Raw genomic sequence first — 24325 nt, 5'->3', positions numbered from 1 at the left:
ATGAGCAAGGAGCAGAGAGAGGGAGAGAGAGAATCCCAAGGAGGATCTGCACCATATGGAGCCCAATGTGGGACTTGAACCCATGAACTGTGAGATCATGACCTGAATCAAAGTCAGACACTTAACCAACTGAGCCACCCAGGCACCCTGGTGTCTGAAATATTTTAACACATAAATCTGGAATGGGAGGGCCCATCTGTTTTATTGCATTTCTAAGTAGAAGTGCCTTCCCATCCTTCTTCCTGGGATCACACTGCTCTTTATAAATTTTAATCTCCAACTCAGGTGCCTAAATATTAAAAATGACCACTAACTTCCATGTATGAGGCACAATTACCCTGTCTTGGAGAAGGAAAAATACGATGTTTGTCCATCACCACCAGGACTGAGAAGTTTGTTTCCTGCAAAGAGCAGTGGAACATTAAAAAACAAAAAAACACCTGGAACATCTTTTCTGTGATGGCAAAAGTGATAGCAATGCTCCAGTTCTGTATGTTTGCCAGCTTAGGCTTACTGGAGGCTACATAATTCTCTCAAGTCCTTCCTCTGCATTAACAAAGAAACAGGCAGTTTGGTGGGTTCCCTTTTATAGGATCCCAAGCAAAGGATCTTCTTATGTTAGAATCCTCCTTTTCAGCTTTATGGATTCCACTAATGGAAAGATAACAAGCTATATTCGATTAATCCTTCCCATGGCCCTTCACATGATTTCCTTGAGACCTGCTGGACTTCCTAAATATAGGTACAAAGATAGCCAAATCATTAAAACCACAGAGAAGAGAGCATCAGTTCAACTACTGACATAACAGAACTTAAACTGACCCTGCTCTGGAGCATGGGAACAAGGTAGCATTAGCATAATTGATCATGATAGGGAATCCTCACCTTGGGACCTGCAGATAACTTAGCATCTAATGTAGACCAGGTGTTAGAGTGCATCCCTCCAGAGGTACCCAGGATTTGGCCTCGGTAAGGGCTTTATCAACCAGAAAAAGAGGTCACTGGGGTATAGGGGACACTTAGGTCGGAAGACTTAAGACAACTTCTAATTCTCATAGCTTCTTTGGGAGCAAGACTTGACCTTCCTGAGCCTCAGTTCCTCATCAGTCAAATGCGTTTCCTAACTCCCACATTACAGATCTGTGGTAAGGACTGGAAGAGGAAATGTTAAAGTCTTTTGTGAAACTGTGAACCCCTTTACAGATAGACGTCTATGTTCCTTCTCTATTGCTAGTCAGAAGGAAGGTAGTAAATCAATATGATCTGAGGATCCTGATTTCACAGAATCTATATTCTGTTTGAGTGAGTCATTATCACCACAGCTTTCCCAAGTTGCTTGAGTGTAAGAAAAGAAAACCGGAGAGAACATGATAGTGTCTACTAAGGCACTAAACTTTTTCACATATCTAATCTTACTTAATCCTTACAATAATGCTACAAGGTAAACGTCATTAATCCTGTTGTACATATAAAAAACCCTGAAGTTCACAGGGTTTAAGTGATTTTCTAAAATAATCACACAGTTGGTAAGTGGCTGATTTGGGATTTGATCTAACAGCCCAGGAAACATTTTACTACACGTGATGTCTTTTTGAAGCAAGTTGAGAAGTATAGCATCTATTACATATTGATTCAAAGTTTGAATCTGAGAATACTTCTAATGCTTAGTGCTGTATAAATACAATTTTGCCTTTTTTAGGAATTTGAAAACATTGATGTACCCTGTTTGTATCGTAATTTATATGGTTTCTTTCCTAGATCTGATACATTTTTGGGTCAGGTCAGCTGTATGATCTTTCCCAAGACCTTGGGGACCAACTAAACATAGAAAACAATAAATAAAGGGAGGGCATCATGGTTATGACCATTTCAAAATTTCTACTTGAGTGTAGCCAGTTCTTATTTCCATTTCTAGTTGTCAAAGGTCAACCATGTCGTTCTGAATCAAACACCCTGCCTACATCTGGCTCTTCTCTCTAGAATTTGGGAAACTGGCCTATGTTGTCACATAGGGGACATGTGTGCTGTTGTCACATAGGGGACAGTTTGGGGAATGTGTGCTTCTATTAATCTGAGGAAGGGTCTGTCTTTCAATTACTTCTAGGTATTTACCTATCGTTAGTCTATTTTTCTTTTGCAAGAGTATCCTCCAATTAAGGGAATATGAGAATGACCCAGATGCTTTTCAGGAGTATGACAGAGTGGATTTAGGATGACATCTGCCAATTGCACCGCCATCCATATGACCTGAGCCCCACATACATTACTCCACAGCCCCATGTAATATAGAAACCAATAACTGTGAAGCTTGATCACCCTACAGTGGTTTTCTATATTCAACACACATTGTTTTGAGCCTAAGTTCTTTATGAAATTTTATTCCTTTTTTTCCAAGTGGGATTGATTTGATTTGGTGTCTATCTAGTCTCTGAGCACAAAGATGTGTTGCCTTCAAACCAATGAACAGGCTCATTTGATTGAGCTTTCTCCTCTGTAGCTATCACTTTTTTTTGCAACATGATACACAGGAATTACCAAAAAAAAGTTCTCTTCAGTTGTAGATTTCCATTTTTCTTTGCTTTCAAAGGTTCTGACAGAATCGTAAAGCGTTAAGACAAAAGAAACCTTAGCAATCTGTGAAATCAACCCTCCCCATTTTAAGAGGAAAAACTACAAGTGGATTTGAAAATTTTTTGTTCTCTTGCTTTCCTGTATCTCTCTCTCCTCTATTCCCCTCCCCCCACCCCCATTTGATACATAAGGTTTTGAGTTAAACCCAGTAGCTTTTACAGTCTTGCTCACTCAGGGACCTAAAAACTTTTCTCTCCATTCCCTCCTCTTTTTTCCCCCCTCAATTTTAATGTTTATTCATTTTTGAGAGACACAACATGAGCAGGGGAGGGGAGGGGCAGAGAGAGAGGGAGACACAGAATCCGAAGCAGGCTCCAGGCTCTGAGCTATTAGCACAGAGCCCAATGCAGGGCTCGAACTCATGAACCATGAGATCATGATCTGAGACAAAGTCGGACGCTTAACCAACTGAACCACCCAGGCGCCCCTCCATTTCCCCCTTTAAGTGTTTGTATGTTATTTCTAGTGAGAAAACATTTATTCGTCTCTTTCCATTCTTAACAGTTTCTATATGCCACTAAATTCAGTGACCCAAAGATTCATTCCCAAACAAGAATTTGTCTCTTGTTCTGGATTTTGAAGAAGTGCTCTAAACATTTTCCTATAACGTAATGGCTAGGAAGTATTTACTTTATGTATATTCTCTGATGACAAGTAGAAGATATCAGCCATTTTTCCACTAAGTACACTGCAGGATAACTCCTTACTAAAAGAAATCTCAAAACACAATTTACTCAGATTACTAGATCTGTGCATTGTCAAAGCACAGAGGGAAAAAATGCAGACATTTGCTTTTATCAAATGAAACATGTGAATATTAGAAAATGCCTGGACTTAAAGCATTGAGAGGGTTTCAGAGCTTTCTCAGGTCAATTTTCTGCTTAAGATGAATTCCTTTAAAATCTGTCTACCAAATGGTCAACTGTGCCGCACTTGAGAGTCTTAGCTACTGGACAGTTCATGATCCCACAGTCCAAGGTTTAGAGGGCTCTGGGTTAGGTTCCGTTCATTTGCCCAGGTCCCATAGGCTCTCAGGCCATATGGAATAGGTCCATCTTGCTCCGTATGCCATTCCTTCAGGCAATTGAAGCTGGATACTCTCATATCGACCTCAGTCTTTGCTACAGGTTCCTTTGGCAAGCTGGCCGTGCTCCTCGGAGCACTAAGTCCTTCTCCTGTTTTAGAATACAGTACGTGGAGCTGAGTGTAACTTCAAGAGGCACCTAACTCACCTGCACTGTGGGAAGGTCTTTCACCTTTCGCATCCTGGACGCCATTCACTTTCATTAATGTACCCACTGGGCTTTTGGTAGCCACCTCAAACACTGTCCTACATAGAACTTACTCATACCTATATGTCAATAACTCTTTCAATGCCATTTCTAGGTCATGACTCCCATTTCCCATACTAGTATAACTGATTTGGGGGGACTAAAACTATACAATGTTTTATCTGTCCTTATTATGCTCTTTAAGAGACATAATTCCTTACTATCTGTTCAGTCCACTAAAACTGAATATTATAATACCTGTACTTTTCATTAGAATACCAGGTATTAGAATACCTGTACTTTTGACATCATGCCAGCTCTTTCTAAGAACTTTCCTTCTTGAAGCTTTCTTCACAATGTATTTGGATTGTGAAAAAGTCCCTGGGAAGCTCATTGTCCTTCAGGAGAGTGTGAGGCCTGCTGTTCATCTCTAGTCTGCCTTAGTCCCTGCAGGCAAAGGCCTGAGAGCAAGCCTAGGGGAGAGAAGTCCATCTTCACAAACTAGTGGGGATTTGAATTAGCGTGGAGACTCGATGTCTAGAATACAGTGTGCCTGCACATCCACATCTAAGTGTACTCCTAGAGACTTGACTGCTCTCTAGTTTTTATTCTATGTCCCTAGATAAGTAAATGCATTGGATATCAACACCACTGTGCATGAAGTTTGAGTTCAAGATTGCTATAGATTTGTAACTTGGACCTCTGGCCTGTTCTGAGATGGAGAGGACACCTACATAGACCTTGTTAATCGTCCCCAACCCCCAATTCCAAGCCAGAGACAGCTATGGGCGATTCTGCCCCGTAGGATCAGTGCTAATTTCAGCCCATGCTTGGGGGGTTAGGGTCATGTGATGTGTGACAGTGCTGGAAGGGACACAAGGCAACTCACTCCCTGTGAATATCTTTCAACCTTGTCTGGAATAAATGAACCCCTGGGTGAAAGAACAGAATCCCTACCAGCTTAGGCCATCATGGACCTTATTAGGACGGTTGGCTCAAGAAGTATCTCCCGTGTCAGAAGTATTTTTCAGCAGATGTGGCCAGTGTCAAAATGAAAAGCGATCCACTAAGGAGTGCTCGTTCCAAGTAAGTCTGAATATTAGCAAAACGAATCAGTTTAAAGCTGAAAACGGACTGTGTAGCTTCACCCCCTTTCTCTTTGTAAAGAGTTCCTTAATGTGAGCTGAGTGTTCCTAATGATTGTAGCTTGACATAATTAGTCATGCAATTATGCCCCAAGCTTTGTCTTTGCGAAATAACTCCAAGTCAGGCTAAATATCTTGAAACTCAGTGTACTCTTACCCTTTATTGACTGTAGGATGAACAGAGTTCCAGGCTTCTGCAGTAGAGAAGCATATTCCCTATAGACTTGAGCACCTACGAAATAAACCTTCAACAAGCGGAATTGATACTCGGCAAGTGTGGATGCCTCCTGCTAGTTTAGATGGTTTAGTTACAGTGGGTGGATTGTGAGCAACACCAGGTTCTAAGATTGGCCTGAGGGCTCTGATAACACTTTGTAAATAGCAGCAGCTGAGTCTGAATTACCCTCTTAGAGTGTCAAAGTTGAGCTTTGGAGGAACTCTGGGCAGCAATAACCCTGTGATTTTCAACAAACAGCTCAATGTTATGTCCTAGGAAAATGCTGAAATTTATGTAAAGGTAGACATGTACCAAAGCCGGCCTCACATGCAGAGCAGCATAAAGACTGGATTCTCTTAAGATACTGCTGTGATCAAGCTAGGAGTTCAGGTTCACTTACTGAGTGCGTACTCTCATGCACACGGGTAAACAGATACATCCCATCTAATCTTCGTCCTTGTAGCAATCTGGTCAAGGAGGTATTATTTTCTCCATTTTAAAGGTGAAACCAAACCTCGAAGAGTTTAAGTGACTTGGTTATGAAAGCTGAACCTCTTTCCACCACTTCACTGAGATTAACTTGACCCAATGTTTCCAGTGGAAAAAATTCTCTGTGGTTTGTCCAGCAGAAATCCAACCTGATAAAATCTAAGCTCATTAAAATATTCTCCTTAAATACTCCTAAAAATACTCTCCTTAAAATAACCCTCTGCATACATCATGTATAAAATACTGAATGCTCTTTTGGGGAATGGATGGATGGCCCTAGTTTCTTCTTCTGCAAGAGTCTGATTTTCCTTTCATCTTAGGGAAAATCCTCTACTGGTGGTTTATATTGGCCCTGTTGAGAAGTGGGAACCTTTTCATTCTGGTGGCAAACATCTGTCTCTCTGCATAGTAAACAGAAGGAATCCAGCTCTTCAGGAGCTCTTGCCCACCCCTACCCCCAGCACCCCCTGCCCCCTGCCTGCCTTCCTGGTCTCAAGATCACTCGATGAAACTTTGTTCTTTTTGTTTGTTTGTTTTTTAATTTTTTAATGTTTATTTATTTTTGAGACACCGAGATAGAGCACGAGTGGGGAAGGGGCAGAGAGAGAGGGAGACAGAATCCGAAGCAGGCTCCAGGCTCTGAGTTGTTAGTACAGAGCCTGACGGGGGGGCTAAAACTCACTAACCATGAGATCATGACCTGAGCCGAAGTCAGACGCTTAACCGACTGAGCCACCCAGGCGCCCCAATGAGATTTTGTTCTGATCTCGAGGTTTGTGAGTTGATTTGCTGGCAAGGTGGCGATGTACACTTAGTATCTAAAATTAGAATCATGGCTTTGGTTCACACAATACAAAATGATTGCAATTACTTAGCACCCCTCATCTGCTTGCCCGTGTTTCCTTCTCTCTGTTGTGATTTTCAGCGAGGCCCCAGTAAATAGGCCTGCCGCTGACAACTAAGGGACTTCATGAAGTGATTTACATGTTCTCGGGCACAGATTCTCCATGTGCTTCAGTTTCCACTCCTGGAAATTGAGGATAGCTATTACTAATTTAATCCTTAGTGATGAGAGAGCATAAGGCAAGTTGAGGGCAAAGCACAAGCTAGCACACCCCCCTCCCCAGGGGCTGTCCAACAACAAAGGAAAGGGGAAAACAAATGGTTAAAGATCACAGTCATGCAAGACATCAGTCTCCATCAGTTTACAAATACATTAGTAAATTATAAGCAAAAGGCAATCTTATCAATAACCTAATCTCCAGAAACCTGTAGACTCAGTTTCCAGGAGCCCCCAAAATCACCCCTCCATAATGATATGGGGAACAGAGGCAAGAAGGAAATTGCAGGTAAAATTAAATTTCCTTATAACCTGCAGCCCATTGACAAATACTTGAGGCAAATAAAGAGAATGACATTTCCCCAGTAACTCTCTACTGTCTTAATGTTAATGCTTTGCTAGAGGGACAAACAACCTTAGCTTGACAATGCCTAGGCCTCCCACATCCTGTGAATCTGCTTCGGCATATGAAAATCCTTTTGGAAACTACCTCTTGACGTTATCTCCCCCAACTCCATAGTATATAACCGGTCACTCTTCACAACCCCAGTGCAGCTCTTTATGACCATGGGTCTGTCCCCATACTTTAATAAAATCACCTTTTTATGCTAAAGAAGTCTCAAGAATTCTTTCCTGGCTGTCAGCTCTGAACCCCTACCATTCCAAAACCCCATCATTAGTTCTGATGACAAGATAAATGAAGTTTTTAAAAGAAGCTGTATGCGTCTATGTAGTAAAATCTGTTTTGGACGGGAGGATTAGCTCATCCAGATGGGGTACCTCCATTCCCACTGCTTGTGTGCACTTTCCATAAAGGGGAGGCTGGTTACAGTGGATGTTGACAATCAAGTTTGTCTGCCAGGAGCTTTTTAATTTTCCATAAATAATAGCTCTGATGGAGCTGTGGTGATGGTTTTCTTCAATATAAACCATCTTAAAAAGATCTCTTTCCCTCTCCTTATCTATAAGTCTATGGCCTGTTTTTCTTATCTGGTTAAAGCACAGAACAAATGCGATTAAGTTTATGGGTCGGAACTCTAAGAATATTTTACGTTGCTGTTTTGTACGCAACTCTAGGCCGAACCCCTAACCTGGACCAGTATCTGTAGTCAATCTTTAAAGGGAATGGAGTGGTTGAAAGAGTGACTTTATTTGTACCATTCATTTTTTTTTTTGGTGAATATTTAGTAATAACTTATGTGTCAGGGAGAGTTCTAGGCATTGGAAATATACACGAATAAAACCCCACAGAACTTCCATTCTGACCGGGAGAGATAGACAGCAATCAAGCAAAACAAATGAATAAACCTCATGATTTCAGATACTGATATGGGCTAGGAAGACAGTGAAGTCAAGTAGTGTATTCGTGTGAGAAGTAAGGGAGGTGATTCATTTTCAGAAATATCAAATAAAAGCTGTGCTGTCTAGTTAACAATAGATTTCCAACCTAATGAAAATATGTATGAACCCCGCTCCCACCACAATGGAGTCCCAGACCCTTGGACACTTCACTTTTTGGTCTTTTCCCCCCTCTCTATCTCTTGGGCTTATTTTCGCAGGCTTTGCAATGAGCATGCACCGAAGAACAAAGGAGGGACTGTAAATCTCTGAGTCACCTCAGGAAATGTACATTTGTTCCAGTCAGACTACTTGTTGCTTTACATGGGCAGAGGTGACATCCAGGTAAGGCTGTAACCTCTGTAGAACTCAGCCAATGAGGAATCAGGGGAGGGGCTTATATGCTGGGGGATAAATTGTCTGCTGTAACTACCCTGAGTGTGCCTGTCCATCAGATACCTGCTCTTGCAAGAACGTTGATTGAAGCCTCACTTCAGTGTGCTCTAAGTCTCCGTGTCCCTCCTTTGATTGGATCAGTGGGCTTATTCTCACACTAGTGACTGGGTAGTTGAGATACTCCTCTGAAGAGGTGACCTGGAAGCTGATACCTTAATGGTGAGAACATCCAAACAGAGGGAAAGCCTTTCTTGTGTGTGTGGGGAAGCAGCTTGTGCCAAGGCCCTGAGGCAAGAGCATAGTGTGAAGAAAAGGACTAAGCCTATGCCTACAGGCATTAAACTCTGGAGTCACAAGTGTGACAAGATGGAAGGAGGATTGAGTCTAGAATCAGAACCTATAGGTTGGGGTCTGAATCCTAACTTCTGTTCCTCCATCTCATAAATGGGTTCATGGATACATACTGCACAGGGTTGCTGTGCGGCTTGTGTGAACAGGAAACTGTCCACCATTGGTGAGATGGTTCACTCATTCAGTGCTGCAGAGTTGTTGACTCAGGAAAGTTTTGGTCTTTGCTTTGTCTAACCCTAAAGTATCACATCATCAAGAAACTCAGAGGTCCTTGGGGAAGATCAGGGGCCAGGCATGGATGGAATAAGTGCTAAGGTGCTGGTTCTACAAATACCAACTCTAAAAGAAAAAATGAGAGCAATAGTATAAAGTTTGGCAAGAGCCAACAATTCTAAAACAGGCTCTGTGTGACCTTGGATGAGACACTTTCCCTCTCTGGTCTCAGTTTCTTGTTTATCAAAATAGCTGCTCAGTAAGCTCCTTTTTAGCTCTGGGCGGATTCTGTTCTAAGATGCGCTTAATAGGACAGAAGACATAACACCAAGCCAGACGTGTTCAGACAACGGCAAGGCAGGAGAGCTGAAATGGGGTGGGGGGGGGGGATGTGTCCAAGCCTGTTGCTTCAGGTAAGTGGCTTTGGTTGCAAGAACCAGAATGACACGGTCTTCACCAAGAGAGCAGACTGAACAGCAAGGGATAACGCTGCAAGTCACTTTTATGAGGCTCCCCTCTGCCTTTGGGGTGTGTGTATGTGGTGGCCGTGGCCACGTTTTCTCCTCCTTCCACCTCTTTGGATTATGCCGAAATGTTTCCCCCACTGAAAACAGTGTACGAAGGCTCTCGCCTAGGGATGAAATGCCCCCCATGCCTCATGCATTGATTTGTAAACAACCACTAGAACTGTCTTCACGTCTCAGCAGCCAACGCCAACAAAAGAGCTACTGGATCCAGTGATGGAGCATTGTTTGCTGCTGCCTCTCCAGACGAAAGCTGCATCAGAGACGTGACTTCAGGCTTACAAATAAGAGCCGCTGAATCATCCTGGAGCCCTTCAGCACTGTGTTTTCCTGAAGATTTTGTAATAAGCAATTTAAGAGAAAAACAGCTCAACAAGCCAGTATTCTTTTCAGAAATATCAGCTAACGCATATCCAAGGGACAGAAGATAACTGCTTATTTCTCCCACCCTCTCATACTCCCGCCCCTGTGTAGCTGGCCTGCGTCGTTCTAAAGCAGGGTCAAAGCTACCTGGTTCAACATTTTATCCTGTCACCACTGACATTTTTAAGATGACAGATATTCTAGATTTGCTTTGCCTAACCTGCGAATAGGGCCCCAAATAGTTTTCTCTCTGGAAATTTCTGTAACCCTTTCTTCCTCATGCCCTGTGCCTTTCCTCTTTCTTAGTTAGGATCAGGATTATCAGCTAAATACCGGTAAAATTCCACTAAGAAAACTGACAGAAAAAAGCCACTTTAAATATAGATTTGTACATTCAATTTGCAACATACAAAAAATATTTTCTGTGTACAAACACATGCATATGAGTAGCTGCATGTTCTATGTATTTGTATTTATTAGACAAGAATTATGTATGCCTGAAAGTTTTTGAAATATGGCATCTGTCTATATGAGAGTCTATACATATTTATACAGATTTTCTTGTAGATCAGACATCGCTGTATGATGTAGTGAAAACAGACTTTTAATCCAGTTACATGTGGATTGAAAAACACTGACTCACACATAAATTCATTCATTCTTTTTCCACAAATAGTTATCATCGCTTAACATTGTCCTAAGTGCTAGAGAAATAATGGTCAACAGGACAGATCTGCTGTTATTTAAAACTAAAAAGGATTTTAATTTAGATTCTTACTACTAAGAGGATCTGGGAGGATCTGTACCTACTAACAGAGCATAACATACTTTAAAATAAAATAGGACCCAAATATCCAAAGAAAGCATAAATAAAGGAGGCTTTCAGACACATGAATTGAGTGAATTTTGACCAGTTGGGGAAAAAACATCAAGTGAGCTTTCTGACAGCCAGAGCGAATAAGGAGACATCGAATTATACAGTTATGATTTTCTAACTGCAGAAGTGATAAAAGTTAATTTGCTGGGAAAATAAAATGTCTTTAAAGTAGGAATTTATCATGCTTTCTTTATAGTGAGTGACATCATGAAGAATTATTCTAACTCTAAGGAAAGATAAAACAATACTTTTCAAATAGTATACTTTAAAGATTAAAATTATAACTAAATTATAATTCAGGGAAGGCAGTTTTGAAAAGGACGCTGATAAAAAGGTAAAGAAGCTTTATTTCTTAATATCTAATTCAAAGCAAGGAAGAGCAGCTACTGAATTTAGTTAATGTAACCATCAGATGGTGTGTCTTAAACATTAGATGTCTCAAATGAGCTTCAGCCACGTTGGTGTAATTACCCAGTTTATCAAACGTGTACTGTAAGGCAGATACTCCAATTGATTAAAGTCAGAGCTTTAAGTTTCAAGTAGTAGGACCAGGGAAAGCAAGTTGACATTTATTGCTGAAAATGAAAGGTCCATCAGGGGACCCTTTCATATTTCCATGTTCCAGAGACTGAGGTCACCTATTCCAATCCCCTAATTTCACAAGTGATGTTAGAAGATTTGTCTAGAGCCGTCCAACTAGTCGGCGGCTCTTTGACCATTTGAACTCAAGTCTCCAGATAAGACAGAGATTCCAGTGGACGATTTTTACATGAAATGCTGTCACCCGTGTTACGTGCACTATCGCAACGCACGTGAATATTTTAGCTGTATACTAGAAGAAGGAACGAGAACCAAGTTGGAGGGCAACAGTGTTGTTCACATCTCCTGTTAGAGTTTAAAATAATCGTCCTTCCTATTAGTTCAAGCATGCTGGTGGTGCAGAGCATGAAAAACCTGCCTGAATTGCTGATCATACCACCGGGAAACAGCAGGAGCTGGAAAAAAAGAATGGGCATTGATTCTGTTTTGTTTCTGAAGACCTGACATGATTTCTAGCAGGAGATATAAATACAATTCCAAGATCACAAAAAGAATGTGGAAGCCCTTTGGGTTCCTCATGATGGGATTAGCCTTGCAGTGACTGAACCTGTCCATTCCCGCACCTGGTATTCTTTCTGGTCCTTCTGCACCTCTGTCCAGTGCTTGCAGACTCATTTCTAAACACTTCACTCGCTGTGTGTAACCAAGAGTAAAGGACTTATCAACTTTGTCCCTTTCTCTTGCGTTAACTCATTTGAAATCTAGCCACTTAAGACCTGAATGAAAACTGTAGGAGGGACAGGGCACCTAGGTGGCTCAGCCAGTTAAGCATCCAACTCTTGATTTCAGCTCACAGTTGGGGAGATCGAGCCCTGCATCGGGCTCTGCGCTGATAGCGTGGAGCCTGCTTGGGATTCTTTCTCTTCCATTCTCTCTCTGCCCCTCTTTCTCTCTCTCTGTCTCTCAAATAAATAAACCTTAAAATTTTTTTTAAAATTGTGGGAGGGACACCCAGGGTTTCACTGAAAGCTTATCAACTTTGAACTCAAAACAATGGGGCTTCCTATTCTAGCTGGCCACTTGCTAGTTGTGTGACCCTAAGGAAACACGTTATAGAAGCAACCTCAGGACGGTAAACTCATGAAAAAAAATACTTACCTCAGGGTATAGCTGTGAGGATTAGAAATAATAGAGGGCATCGGCCATGTAGAAGACAACCAATAAATGGTAATATTGTTTAAGCAGATGTGAGCCACAATTTCATACAGAGGTATAGGCTGTTGTGCCTACTTCTCATGAAACCAGCACACCCTTGTTCATTAAATGAAAAAGCTTATCATTTGTAGGTAAAGGATAATTAAGAATCTGTATAGTCACACAAGAAACAGGGCAAAATGGAAACTCCCAGTCTCTAGCACCTTCTCCCTCTACTTTGCCAGCCCTTCCTTCCTTCCTTCCTTCCTTCCTTCCTTCCTTCCTTCCTCCCTCCCTCCCTCCCTCCCTCCCTCCCTCCTGATTGTCTTATAGTTATGCTGGGGCTGTGCCAAACTTGACCCAGCAGCATTTTTTTAAACTGCTTAAATGGGATTTTCAAATGACCCAGGGTTAGCACATTAAGTAATGAGAGTGCCTCTTCCTTAACGGTGTTCAGTAATAGGAGAGATGCTAGCATGATTCCTGCTTAGACCAGATTGCATGGCAATCCCATGCCCACTTGAGGCACCATTCTTATGATTTTCATTTAGGCCTATGGAGTCGGTCTGTCGTCAAGTTGACAGTATTTTCAAGTGAATTACTGTCTGGGGCACCAGAGTTGACAGTTTTTGCTATGAAATAATTCAATTTAATTGAGAACACTTATTTCTCCACATAGCATGCATGGATGATGAGTTGATGACGAAGCGTCCCCCAAACCCGAACTAGTTTCCACACTGGCTTGGTAGGCGTTGGGAGAGCATGCCCTCCTTCTGTAGCTGAAGTCGGGTCTCTGGTTGTAGTCTACTCTGAAGTGGAGTGAGTGTGGACAGGCCAGCCGCATCCACCAGCCTGGCCGAGTTTTGAATGTCTGTCCTACAGATTTCACAGACATTTCTGATTTCCCATTAAGGAGCAGGAAGAAAATTCAGCACTTTCAAAGCATCATCTCACTTAGATTCTTTGAGGCTACACTTTAAAGACTATCTTCCCGTCCCTTTCCTTTTGGGAGAATGGGTGTGGACCGTATACTGTGACTGTGCAGAAGAGCTAACTTAAGCCGGGTGGGTGGGAAGAATAGAGGTTTCCATTGCTGAAATCAGGTGGGCCATGAAACACAATGCTGTCAGGGGTACTCTAACACTATGCCGTCTGCTGACAGAACTTCCAAATTTCAATACTGGATGGGGTCTTTCTTAGAACTTGCCTAGTCCGACCCTCTCATTCCATTGCTGCTGAAATTAAAATTCAGAAAGGTTAAATACTTCGTCAAGGTTTTACAGCTGGTAAGATACAGAACCGAGAACACAAGAAGGATTTTTTTTTTCTTTTGCCACGTTGGAGTGTTCCTTTGTTATGAGGATGCCAGCAGATAGTATGTCGGATATGCAAACTCTATGTCAAAAGTAGTAAAAGCATTCCGGAAAAATCCCTAGTGCCAGATCCCCAAAATTACCAGATAAGAGAGAGGGCAGCGTGCTGACTTTCTTTAAAGAAGGTCACAAATTACGAGGCAGGAGAAGTCTATGGATGCATGTAGGCAAACATACTTCTTGTTGTTTGGGGAACTGGCTGGTGTATTCTCCCTATGGGCCTATAAACTAGGCTTAGGGAGACTTAACGAATGTTAAAGGGAAAAAACCCTTCATATTTTAAGCTGTGGCTCAATTATCCAAATGACGAAAGATACATGCTGTGTAAGATACACGTGCGTATCTGTGTGTGCACACGTCTGCGCGTCCCTGTGTGTTCATGCATGTGCACACGCGTGCATGTCTGTGCATATCAGATATCCCCTACCAGATGTGTGTTCCATACGTGTATCCGTGTGTGTGTGCACGGGCACAGACTCAGTCCCCAGGTACAGCGAGTGAGTGAGCCCTTCACACTGGAGAGAATCCTGGGTTGACCTGTACCCTGGCACTGCCATTTACCAGCCTTGCTTCTTGAGCAAGTTCTGTTGCTTTTCTGAACCTCAGTTTTTTACCTATTCAGTGGTGTGCCCGATACTCACTACAAAAGGGACAGTGGTTTTTAGTCACTTCGCCATTTTACCAATTAAACCGAATCGACTATATTCACACAAAATTTGGTTATGTTGGAGACTCTTCAACAAGACTTGTCTCCCAAACAACCGACTCTGGTATCTAAGTGTAGAGACAGCCCTCCTGAAAAGATGAAGTGCCTTGACTAATCCTTATAGCAACTTCATGGGTGAGGACTAGCTATCTCTGCTTTACGTTTGAGGGAACAGAGATTTAGAGGGGAGGTAATCTGTCCAGAATCACCCAGAGAATTTCTGGAGATCTGGGACACAGATCCACATCTGACTCCGAAGCCAGGCTTGCAACCACTCTCCTCCACCTCACCATGGCCCAGGACTGCTGCGCAGAACAACAATATGGTGGCTGTGGAGTTGGTAGCATTGGCATCTGGTTCTCTTCACCCAGATGGAGTCTGTCATCTTCCTTGACCTAACCGTTTCTCCTCTATATCCCAGCTGGTACACATTTTCTTAAGGTCGGCCCTCCATTCTGCCTGGATGGAGACACTGGGAAGAAGGAGGACATGGGGACAGTTCGTACTGGACATGCAGTGAGTGCTAGCCTCTCGTCGAAGAGCATCTGTCTGCTGACACGTCTTAGAAGCACCTGACAATCGCTTAACTGCTTCATGCTACTGCTCCTGGTATCCCACCCAGGAGGCGACAGAAGGACCACCACGGGGACGTGACTGTCTAGTCCCTACCTCATCTCTGGAGTCTTATGAATCCTCGAACTCTTCAAATGTCAGACTCTAAGACCTCGGTTCCCAGAAACAGTAAGGTTATGGGAAGCCCAGGTACTGAGCCCAGGAACTGAAGTTAAGGAAAAGCAGGGGAACAAAAAGACTGCCGGGGGGGTTACCTCGAAACTAATTTAAACATAATCATTGAGAAACAGAAGTAAAATCCTATTTCCAAAATTATTATTTGTTTGGCAAGATAGATAGACTCAATTTTGCACAGAAAATTGCATAGGAAAAAGCGTCTCAGTAGAGCCGTTTAACAGCAATTTAATATTTTAATAAGGCAAACGGTTCTGATTCTCAACTCTTTTGCAATGAAATCTTAAAATCCAATGAAAGTCTGTTTTCAATACCGCTTTACAAATTTTATTGTCCATTTAACAACCGAAGAACATTAACATTCTTTAGACACTTAAATTTAATCATAATGACAAATATTGAGCTTTCTAACTGCCCTTCTAATAATCTAGTGCTTAAAAAATATGGGTTTGCTTTTCTGATATTTTGTCTCAAAATTGTAAATAAGGTCAATTTACCCAGTGGCCTGCAAATGTCTGAGCAATTTTGTGTTATTCCCAAGCAGTCATTTAGTAACATAAAACACAACATGCTGCATGACAAATAAGAACACTCGAGAGGTTTTTTATTTCATTCATTAACAACAGTTCAAAGGATCTGGGCAGGAGTCGGTCCCATCATGAGAGTGCCGAAACCATGGCACCAAGAGAGGGGACAAAACCAGAGTCCCTCAAGCAGACAGAGGTGCGGAGGGAGCAGTTTGACTCATTTTGAAACTTCTCTTTCTTAAGGGTAGTAGAGAGCCCACTGGACTAGCATTTGGAAGACTGGGGTTCTGAGCATTGTTCCAAAGACATATTGCCTCACCAAGACTCAGATTCTAGAAGATCAGGGTAATCGTAATACCGCTCACATACGATTTTGAGAGGATTTAATTCAACGTTATAAATGAAAGTGTTTGCAAACCAAATATGCCCCTTGAAAGTAAGGAAGCATTAGCGTCTTTATAGTTGGTTCGCTGTATACCTATTCTGACCAGGATCACAACTTTGGTCTTGTGTGTGGCAAAATCTCTCTCACCGTTCTAAGCTGCCCTTTTGCCACTGTGAAGGACTGGCCATTAAATGTGTGTGCTGGTCCCTGTGAATTACAAAAATGTGTGAATAAACGAACACAAACCCACTCCACTGCTCGAAAAGAAAATGCATGGCTAATGTGTCTGTTGATGGTGTCTTCTTGGCCACAGTCGAGTGCGGCCTCACGTATATTTCTCATCTCTCTCCACAGCTTTGTTGCTCTCCATGATAAGCTCATCGTCATACACACACTTGATTTTGTTTGCCTTATTTGCTGCCTCCTTGGGTAGAATATAAGCTCCACTTGGGCTGGGGTATTTGTCTGTTTCCTGTGCTGTCCTATCTCTTCCACCAAGAACAACGATGGACGTGTAGAAAAATGAATTAATGATGTCCAGCTTGTGACCATTATATAAATGCTCATACGTCTGCAGCCAAAGGAGACCTGTGAACCATTGGGAATGGTTCATTAAAGTTTATGCTACTTTTAATGGTTTTAACGTTTCAATTCTGCTGTAACAAAGCCCATAAAACAATTTCATTATTTTTAATGTTTTCAACTGGTCTCATCAGCAATTTCTTATTCAAGCATTTTTGTCCTTTTAGTTTTTGACTCTGTGAAGAGGGAGTATATAGCTCATGCCTCAGATACTAATGTTTGGTTTAAAGAAAAATGTAAGACATAGTGAGCGAGTACTGTAGACTGTGCCCCCCACCCCCAAATTCATATGTTGAAACCTAATCCCCAATATGATGGTATTAGGAGGTGGTGCCTTTCGGAAGTGATTAGGCCATGAGGATAAAGCCCTTATAAAAAGGACCCCAGGGGTGCCTGAGTGGCTCAGTCGGTTAAGTGTCTGACTCCTGAATTTGGCTCAGGTCAAGATCTCATGGTTCATGAATTTGAACCCTGCAACGGGCTCTGTGCTGATGGTGCAGAGGCTGCTTGGGATTCTCTCTCTCTCCCTCTCTCTGCCCCTCCCTTGCTTGATCTCTCTCTCTCTCTCTCTCAAAATAAATAAGTAAACTTAAAAAACAATAAAAAATAAAAAAGATCCCAGAGAGCTCTCTTGCCTGTTCCTCAATGTGAGGACAAGTCAGAAGACAGAAGTTCCTGTCTGTGAACCAGGAAGCAAGGTCTTACCCGACACCAAATCTGCCAGTGCCTTGATCTTGGACTTCTCAGCCTCTTAAACTGTGAGCTTGTTTGTAAGACACCCAGTCTCTGGTACTTGGTAAAGGCAGCCCCAAGGGGCTAACACAGGGAGTTTTCCCCTCCCCCGAGGAGAATTTGCATGTAAATTCCAAATCTACTCTCCAAGCAATTTCCCATTATTTAAGGTTCATAAGTTTCCTTTACTTACTCAATTGCAAGAAACCAAAGTGTGATTATAAACAGCATTAATAACAAAGAGGCACAAAAATCCTACCACCCTCTGTTCCCACAGCACTTTGGAGATCTGTCAGATTATTCTATAGCAGATTGGGAAGAGGGGGTTGTGTTAGCAGTCACGACCTAACGGCCAGTGATGTTGGTTTCATACTTTTCAGTGGGAATCACTATTTAGAACATTCTAGTCTTGTTCAATAGCTGCAACAGTAGAAGATGGAGCTGTGGGGAGTGCTAAAGAGAAAGAACCAGTCAAGATGGAACGGAAGGATTAAGGGGGGGAAATCCCACAATGGTGTTGCTTTCATGCATCTTTGAGAGGGGCTTTCCTCTGTCTTTATACAATCATACAGACAGTGGACACGGTTTGAGAAGCCAAGAAAAAGACCTTTCTTTCTATATTCAATTCCCTCGGGTCTCTGACTCCTTGAGTTTGAAAACAACTTCATTTTGGTAGGATTTTCCTTTGCACTTCTAGAGCCAGTGCAAATGCCGATCTGTTAGACACGGTTGAAGAGCGTGTAAAACGATACAGATGGTAGTGATAAAGTGTCTTAATGTCACCTTCTCCCACCTAGCATTTTGCTCCTTCCTTAGTGACCTTCATTTGGCCACTTCTCCTGCTTCAGGGAAGTTTCCGGACAAAGACTCGCGATTGGCTGTCTGTGCATTAGAGACACAAAAGCCTTAAACGCCTTTACGTTTATCTTGTCTATTTCCAGAAAGAAAGACAGTGTAGATGAAGAAGAATGCCATGTTTGAAGACATGTGCTTCATCTAGAAAGTCCAAGGCCGTCTCTGAAATGTGCAGGTATGCCACCAAAACATTTATTCCTCTTTTAATTTTACCCTGGAAGGCTGTTGGGTGCTTTGACCTAGACCAAGTGGTCCCAGTAGGAAAAGCAAGCTCAGTGTGGGCCGTTGTCATTTACGGCATGCAGAGAAAGGTACTCACCAGCGCTGACAGTGATGGCTTCGATAAACTGCTCTCTCCAGCTGTTTGTCCCAACCACAAGGGCTAAGTTTGTCTTCTTAATAAGTTTGTCCACGGTACTCTAGAAGGGTTGGAAAGAATAAGATAACTGTTGGGTTGGCTAAAGCCTTGGGAAATCTAAGACCTTGGTGATTTTGAAACCCCAGAGTTCTACGAAGGGTAGGGGATGTTAGGCTCAGAACAACAGTATTGACATCAAACACTGTTATGATTATGCAAACGAGCATAGCCCTTGGCTGGAACCATTTGGAAGTAGAAATTGCTTCATAGCAAATTCGAGCCTCTTTCACTGCCTAATGGCCAGTGAAGAATGGCCTCAGTGTTTAGAAGAGCAGACGTTGCAGAGGCCCATCCCTTCTCCTTGAATGCTTCATGAACTTGCTTCTTTCTTGGCTTCAACTGTGGCATCCTGTCTATAACTGAATTAGTATACGGCCTGCTCAGCATTACACGTTTCTGAATAGCTGGAATTGGCAGATAGATTATGGAACTAAAAACTGGTATTATTGTGCTTTGGTTTATCAATGAAATGCAGCCAGAGAGCAGAGCCCCAAGAATTTTGCTGCAGGATCATCAATAAATGGATTTTTCTGTGGCTACTGATTTTGTCAGCCTGGCGGCTGTTAGAGAAGCCACTCTAACGCTACTTCTGTTGCAAACAAGAAAAGGCGAGACAAGAGAAGTTTAATTCATATGGTTTAGGGCACATTGCAATTGATGTTGCACTAAATTTCCCTGTTACTTTTCTCTTTAGACTTCTTTTTTCTCTCTTAGACTTCTTTTTAAGCACTTGGCTTTCTACAGCGAGCGCCCTCTAACTTTCTAAATGTCAGTTAAGGTAACAACAACAACAGCCAAACATTCACAGGAGAACCAAGCAGGCAGATACACCCAAAGCACTACCACCAATCATAGCGACTACAGGGAGAAGGGTCACTCCCAGGACATGAGGGTACCCTGCCCAGAGAGACTATCGCGTGGACTAGTCTACCACACATATCCACACTTACTGTCAGAGCATCCTCGAATCCCCACTAATTGCAAAGAGGCAGAAAAGACACATTATTTGTCTCAGGTCAACATCTGTACACGTTTAATTCAATGCACGTCAACTGACTATGGCTTGGGAGAGAGAGAGAGAGCGAGCAAGTTCTCAGCCAACTGGGAGTGAAGAAAGTGTGATCTGAGCAGCCTGTACAGAAGGCCAAAGCTCAGTCGGAATGTCAAGTGTGTTAGTTCAACGAGAGTCATCTGAACATGGAGATGATAATGAGCATGAAAGGGCCCACCTCCAACTGGCCCACTCTGTATTTTCAACATCGTTCCTTGCTAGATGTTTTCCTTAGGGTGGTGACCTTTCCGCCCTAGCCTTGTGTCTAGAACTGCTAGCACCCCTGATAACCGCTGTAACCGTCACTGCTCTTGGCCACAGTATCTTCAGGCACAGGACAGGCATGTCTTTTCTCTCTGGACTCAGCCCCATTTTATCAAGCACACTGAGTGTCTTGGCTGATGCCAACTCACAGTTCTGTGCAGGATATGACAAGAAATGACTTTGATTTTTCCTAACTGTAATGGAAACTTGGGGAAGGTCTCGCCAAAGGAGCCCTCTGTTCTGATGCCAAGGCAGAGAATCCCATCACCTGGGAGATAAACAGTTCAAGAGATAAACTGCTGTGATAGTTAAACACACAGAGTTGCCTCAAGAAACATCTCTAAAGAACAAAGTTTTAAAATAAATGAAAGTTAAAATTTATGTATATGAAAAACCCAGGGTAGATTGTAAACTTTGGTTCATGTTGACTCTGGGGGACTATGGGACAGCCTGGTTCCTCCGAGGGCTTAATTTGTATACGTGTCCTTCCTTGATCCATGGGAAGAGGGGACACTAAGTAAGATGAATTTGAACTCTCACTGCACTGGGCCTGTAGGCTATTGTCATAGCCTCACCATCAGCAGTGGGTGTCAGGAAGCCAAACCCTTAGTCACAAAATAGTAAACAGGAACCCAGCAGGCAAACGCAGAGTGGGACATTGTGAGGTGCCACCCAGATTCGAGTCTCTCTTATAGTTCTAAGAGCTCTGAATAGGTTCTTTAAAAACAGCTATGGACCTAGAAAAATAAATTTCTTAAAAGAATAACATCATACTGATATTCGAGGGCACTTCAGGAACATGCCCTCAACCTCCCTTTCCTTTTAATAGTAACTACTGGTGAACTTTGAGGAGACGGGAGGAAATAGCCTATGGAAGCTATTCTAGAAAGATAAGAACCCCGAACAAGTGGACTTCTGTAAAGAGACTGGGGAGCTTTCAAACGTCCAGGTCATTGGAGTGGTTATGAGAGAGAGCTTTGGACCCAAGAACGCTTTGCCGCCTGGAAGACCGTGCCCTGCCACACCCAGTGGGATGCTTCCTGCAGAAAGTTTCTGTGACTGCTCTTCCTAGTCTTGGGTCCGTGGAAGGGGAAGGCCGGCTGTCCCATAAAACCTGTCCCATAAGGCAGGCTGTCCCATACAATTATTCCCCATGAGAGCCCTGGAGGGATGGAGGGCAAACTTGCCCAGAAATGCCAACTAGTAGAATCTCCGTTATAGCAGGTGGCACCAGGCGCTCTGATTCCAGGTGAAAAGAGGGGGCATGAGGAAGAGTGAGGTTGGCTACATCTGGACCGACTGGTCCGTGGAAATGGACAGTCTGAGGTATCTGCACCCCTGGGATCACAGGGAACCTGTGTATGTGTGTGTCAGTCCGCAGGTTCTAGATCAAACAACAGGTGAGCTCCGATACTTGAGGTCTGCCCAGAAAGCACCGGTCCCAGTGTTTACCCCTGTTCCTTTGCATGGGAATGAGTGAAAGAAACAGAGATTTGCAGCAGCCTGAAGGGGAACGTTTAATTGCATTTTTTATTTTTTAAAAAATTTCACTTCAATTGCAAAAAAACATTTTCCCTTCTACCTGTCTCCTCTCAGGCACCTCCGTTTGTGAACTAATTTTAACAAATAATTAATGGATCCAGCTAAAGGAAAAGAGGCCACTACTGTGAAACATCGAGATAAAATACTGAGGCTTCTAAGGTCCTGGCCTGATTGTCCCTGTTGGGATCCTCATTCTGGTTTTCCAAATAGGAGCAGGGTCTGCTTTTGAAAAATAATTGGGGAAAATGCAGCTGCACCGTGGGTGCGTAGTTCTGGAAAACCAGAGAACGAGGTTCCTTTTCATGTCCCACTCCAGAATTAGTGTGTGGCTCTCCTGGGGTCTTAGCTGTCAGGGCTGTGTGAACGAGACGGGTGGGAGGTAGAGTAGGGACAGAGGGAGCAGCTGAAATGGACAGCGAGTTTCGCCGCAAAATTCTAAGCTCACCCTAAGGCTCATCTGCTTAACTTCTGAAAAATGACTTTTCATCATCCAGAGGACCAGGAATTCAATTTTATCTGCTCGGTTGTAAACTCTCTGGTCACAGGCACCATATACCTTTAGTATGTTGACTGTGCTAAAATGTCCTAGGATCTGAAGAGGAGGACTAATTATAAATGAGAACTTGTCGATGGGGTGGATGTTTTATAGGGAGAGCTTCCCATTCCCCCTCTAGAACAAAAGCCTCCTGACCGTCTGCAGTGTGAACGGTGTGCTTCTAATGGATTTACTGGCTTCTTCAAATAGAGCTTGGTTTCCTCCACACATCACAATCTCTTGGAATCCACCTTTGCTTCTTCCTTGCTCTCCCCTCAGACAAAGTCCTCCCGTTGGGGCACCTCTGACCCTGGGCAGTGACAGATGCCACCCACTGGCCCCTGGTTCTGATACTGTTCAGTTTGCAGGACCTCTTGGTTCCCTACCTTTCTAATTCTAGTTCTGCCCTGAAAAGGTTCTCAGTTAATGAGCCAGGTCCTGACATTGATGACAGTCTGGACAGGCTGGGTCCCGAGATGGGCCTGGCCTCCCCTGTGGGCAGCATCGGTGAGCATACCTTGAATTCATAGGATTCTTCAATGATCACTTCCAGCTTGGTGTGTTCTCCCAGAATGGGGCGCCCCATTTCTGCAATGCGCCTCTCCTCTTCCTCTTTGCTGGTCAACGGCTGCTTGTCATCACATTCCTCTGTGAAAGGGAAGGGCAAGAAAGTTAGCCCTGTGCTCAATTTTCTTTGGAAATCCCTGGGTTCTGCTACAAGAAAACCGAGAAGGAAGGAAGCCCTAATGACCTACTAGAAGTCCCTTGGGTGAGATCATAAGGCCGGAGGGGAGAAGTGCTGGCATGTCATCACTTCACATCACATCACGGTTAACAGCAGGTGACTGTAAATGACCCACAACCTGAGCACAAGCCAAAGCGCGGATCAGGAAAACAGCTCGTATGGGCATGTCACTGGGAAAGACTCTGCCTGCATGCCGTCTGTGCTGAGGGATCACCCAGCTGTCCCCTGTGATGCTGGTTCACCTGGCTGTTTTTATACCTTCCTTTAGCAGGTGACCAAAGGAACCGTAATGAAAAGTGCTGGAGTGACACAAGGGATGGAGGGATCTGGCCTCCTCCTCTCCACTCTCCAGAGGCAACAGAAAATGCCCCAGCGCCAAAAAATTGGTTGAAGGGAAATTCTGATCTTAGCCAGAGCCCCTGTTGCCAGTTAAGAAGCAAACCATCCATTCCGTGTTTCACAGCGATGCCCGTGTCCTAGTGCTATCGCTCTGTGGTGCAAAGTTGAGATTTGTTAGGAAGACCTTGACCACGCTCATCTTAAAGTAAACAGGGGGGGCAAAGGTGAAGCCTTTGGGAGTTAATACCACTCACCATGTGAGCATGATTATTTCCAGAACCACCAGGTTCCTTACACTCCAGGAGAGGCTAGTGGGTGTTAAGAAAATGTTAATGGACTTGAGAGTCTACTAATGAGGGGAAGCTCACAGTTGGCTCCTCGATATGTGAAGGTCATTAGGATAAACTTCAGACTGAAAAAGGCCATGCACATGGCAAACACCATTCCTATAATCACTTTACCTCCTTATCCTTCAGGCCCAGGATGCTGGAACGAGACAGGCTACTTGAGTCAAATGTACCTCATCTCCAAGGGAGTTGTATGGGAGGTATGGAAAGACCTCTGCCCTGATGCCTTTGCTTCTAGAACTTTCCAGGCAAACTGCCTGTGGTAGGAATCTGTTGACTGAGGAAACACGAGGAAGGGAGGGACTTCTAGCCCAGTCTTCTTGCCTTTTGTGTTTATTTAGGCATCAGCTTCTGCAGGAGTCCATACCTCTCATTCCCTCCAAAGACAAGTTTTCCTTCTGCTGAGGGCCCTGCTGTGGTGGTTCCATTTGATGCTCTAGCAAATTTTGTAGAGAACCAGTTCCTAGGCCAGCTCACTGCTAGGGCACAGAGAAGATGGGCTAGGGATACTGCTAGCTAGCATTTTAAATACCAAGTGTCAAAACCAACCCAAGGCAAAAGCAGGATG

The 24325-nt window shown here is 43.3% G+C and overlaps 1 protein-coding gene across 6 annotated transcripts in view; it reads right to left on the bottom strand.

The window, feature by feature from the left end:
• The window catches only part of SLC8A1 (solute carrier family 8 member A1), a 381275-nt gene that overhangs the window by 29835 nt on the left and 327115 nt on the right, over positions 1 to 24325 (bottom strand). For all 6 annotated transcript variants that reach the window (XM_049651871.1, XM_049651875.1, XM_049651874.1 and 3 more), the window contains 2 exons: positions 22844 to 22974; positions 18836 to 18935 (listed from right to left, as the gene is read on the bottom strand). In XM_049651871.1, coding sequence (XP_049507828.1) covers positions 18836 to 18935; positions 22844 to 22974 — 231 coding nt within the window. The remainder of the gene's footprint in view (positions 1 to 18835; positions 18936 to 22843; positions 22975 to 24325) is intronic.

The sequence above is a fragment of the Panthera uncia genome (assembly GCF_023721935.1).
Source record: "Panthera uncia isolate 11264 chromosome A3 unlocalized genomic scaffold, Puncia_PCG_1.0 HiC_scaffold_12, whole genome shotgun sequence".
NCBI classification, from domain to species: domain Eukaryota; kingdom Metazoa; phylum Chordata; class Mammalia; order Carnivora; family Felidae; genus Panthera; species Panthera uncia.
The sequence above is the reverse complement of the archived record's forward strand: the minus strand, read 5'-3'. Positions and strand labels throughout refer to the sequence as shown.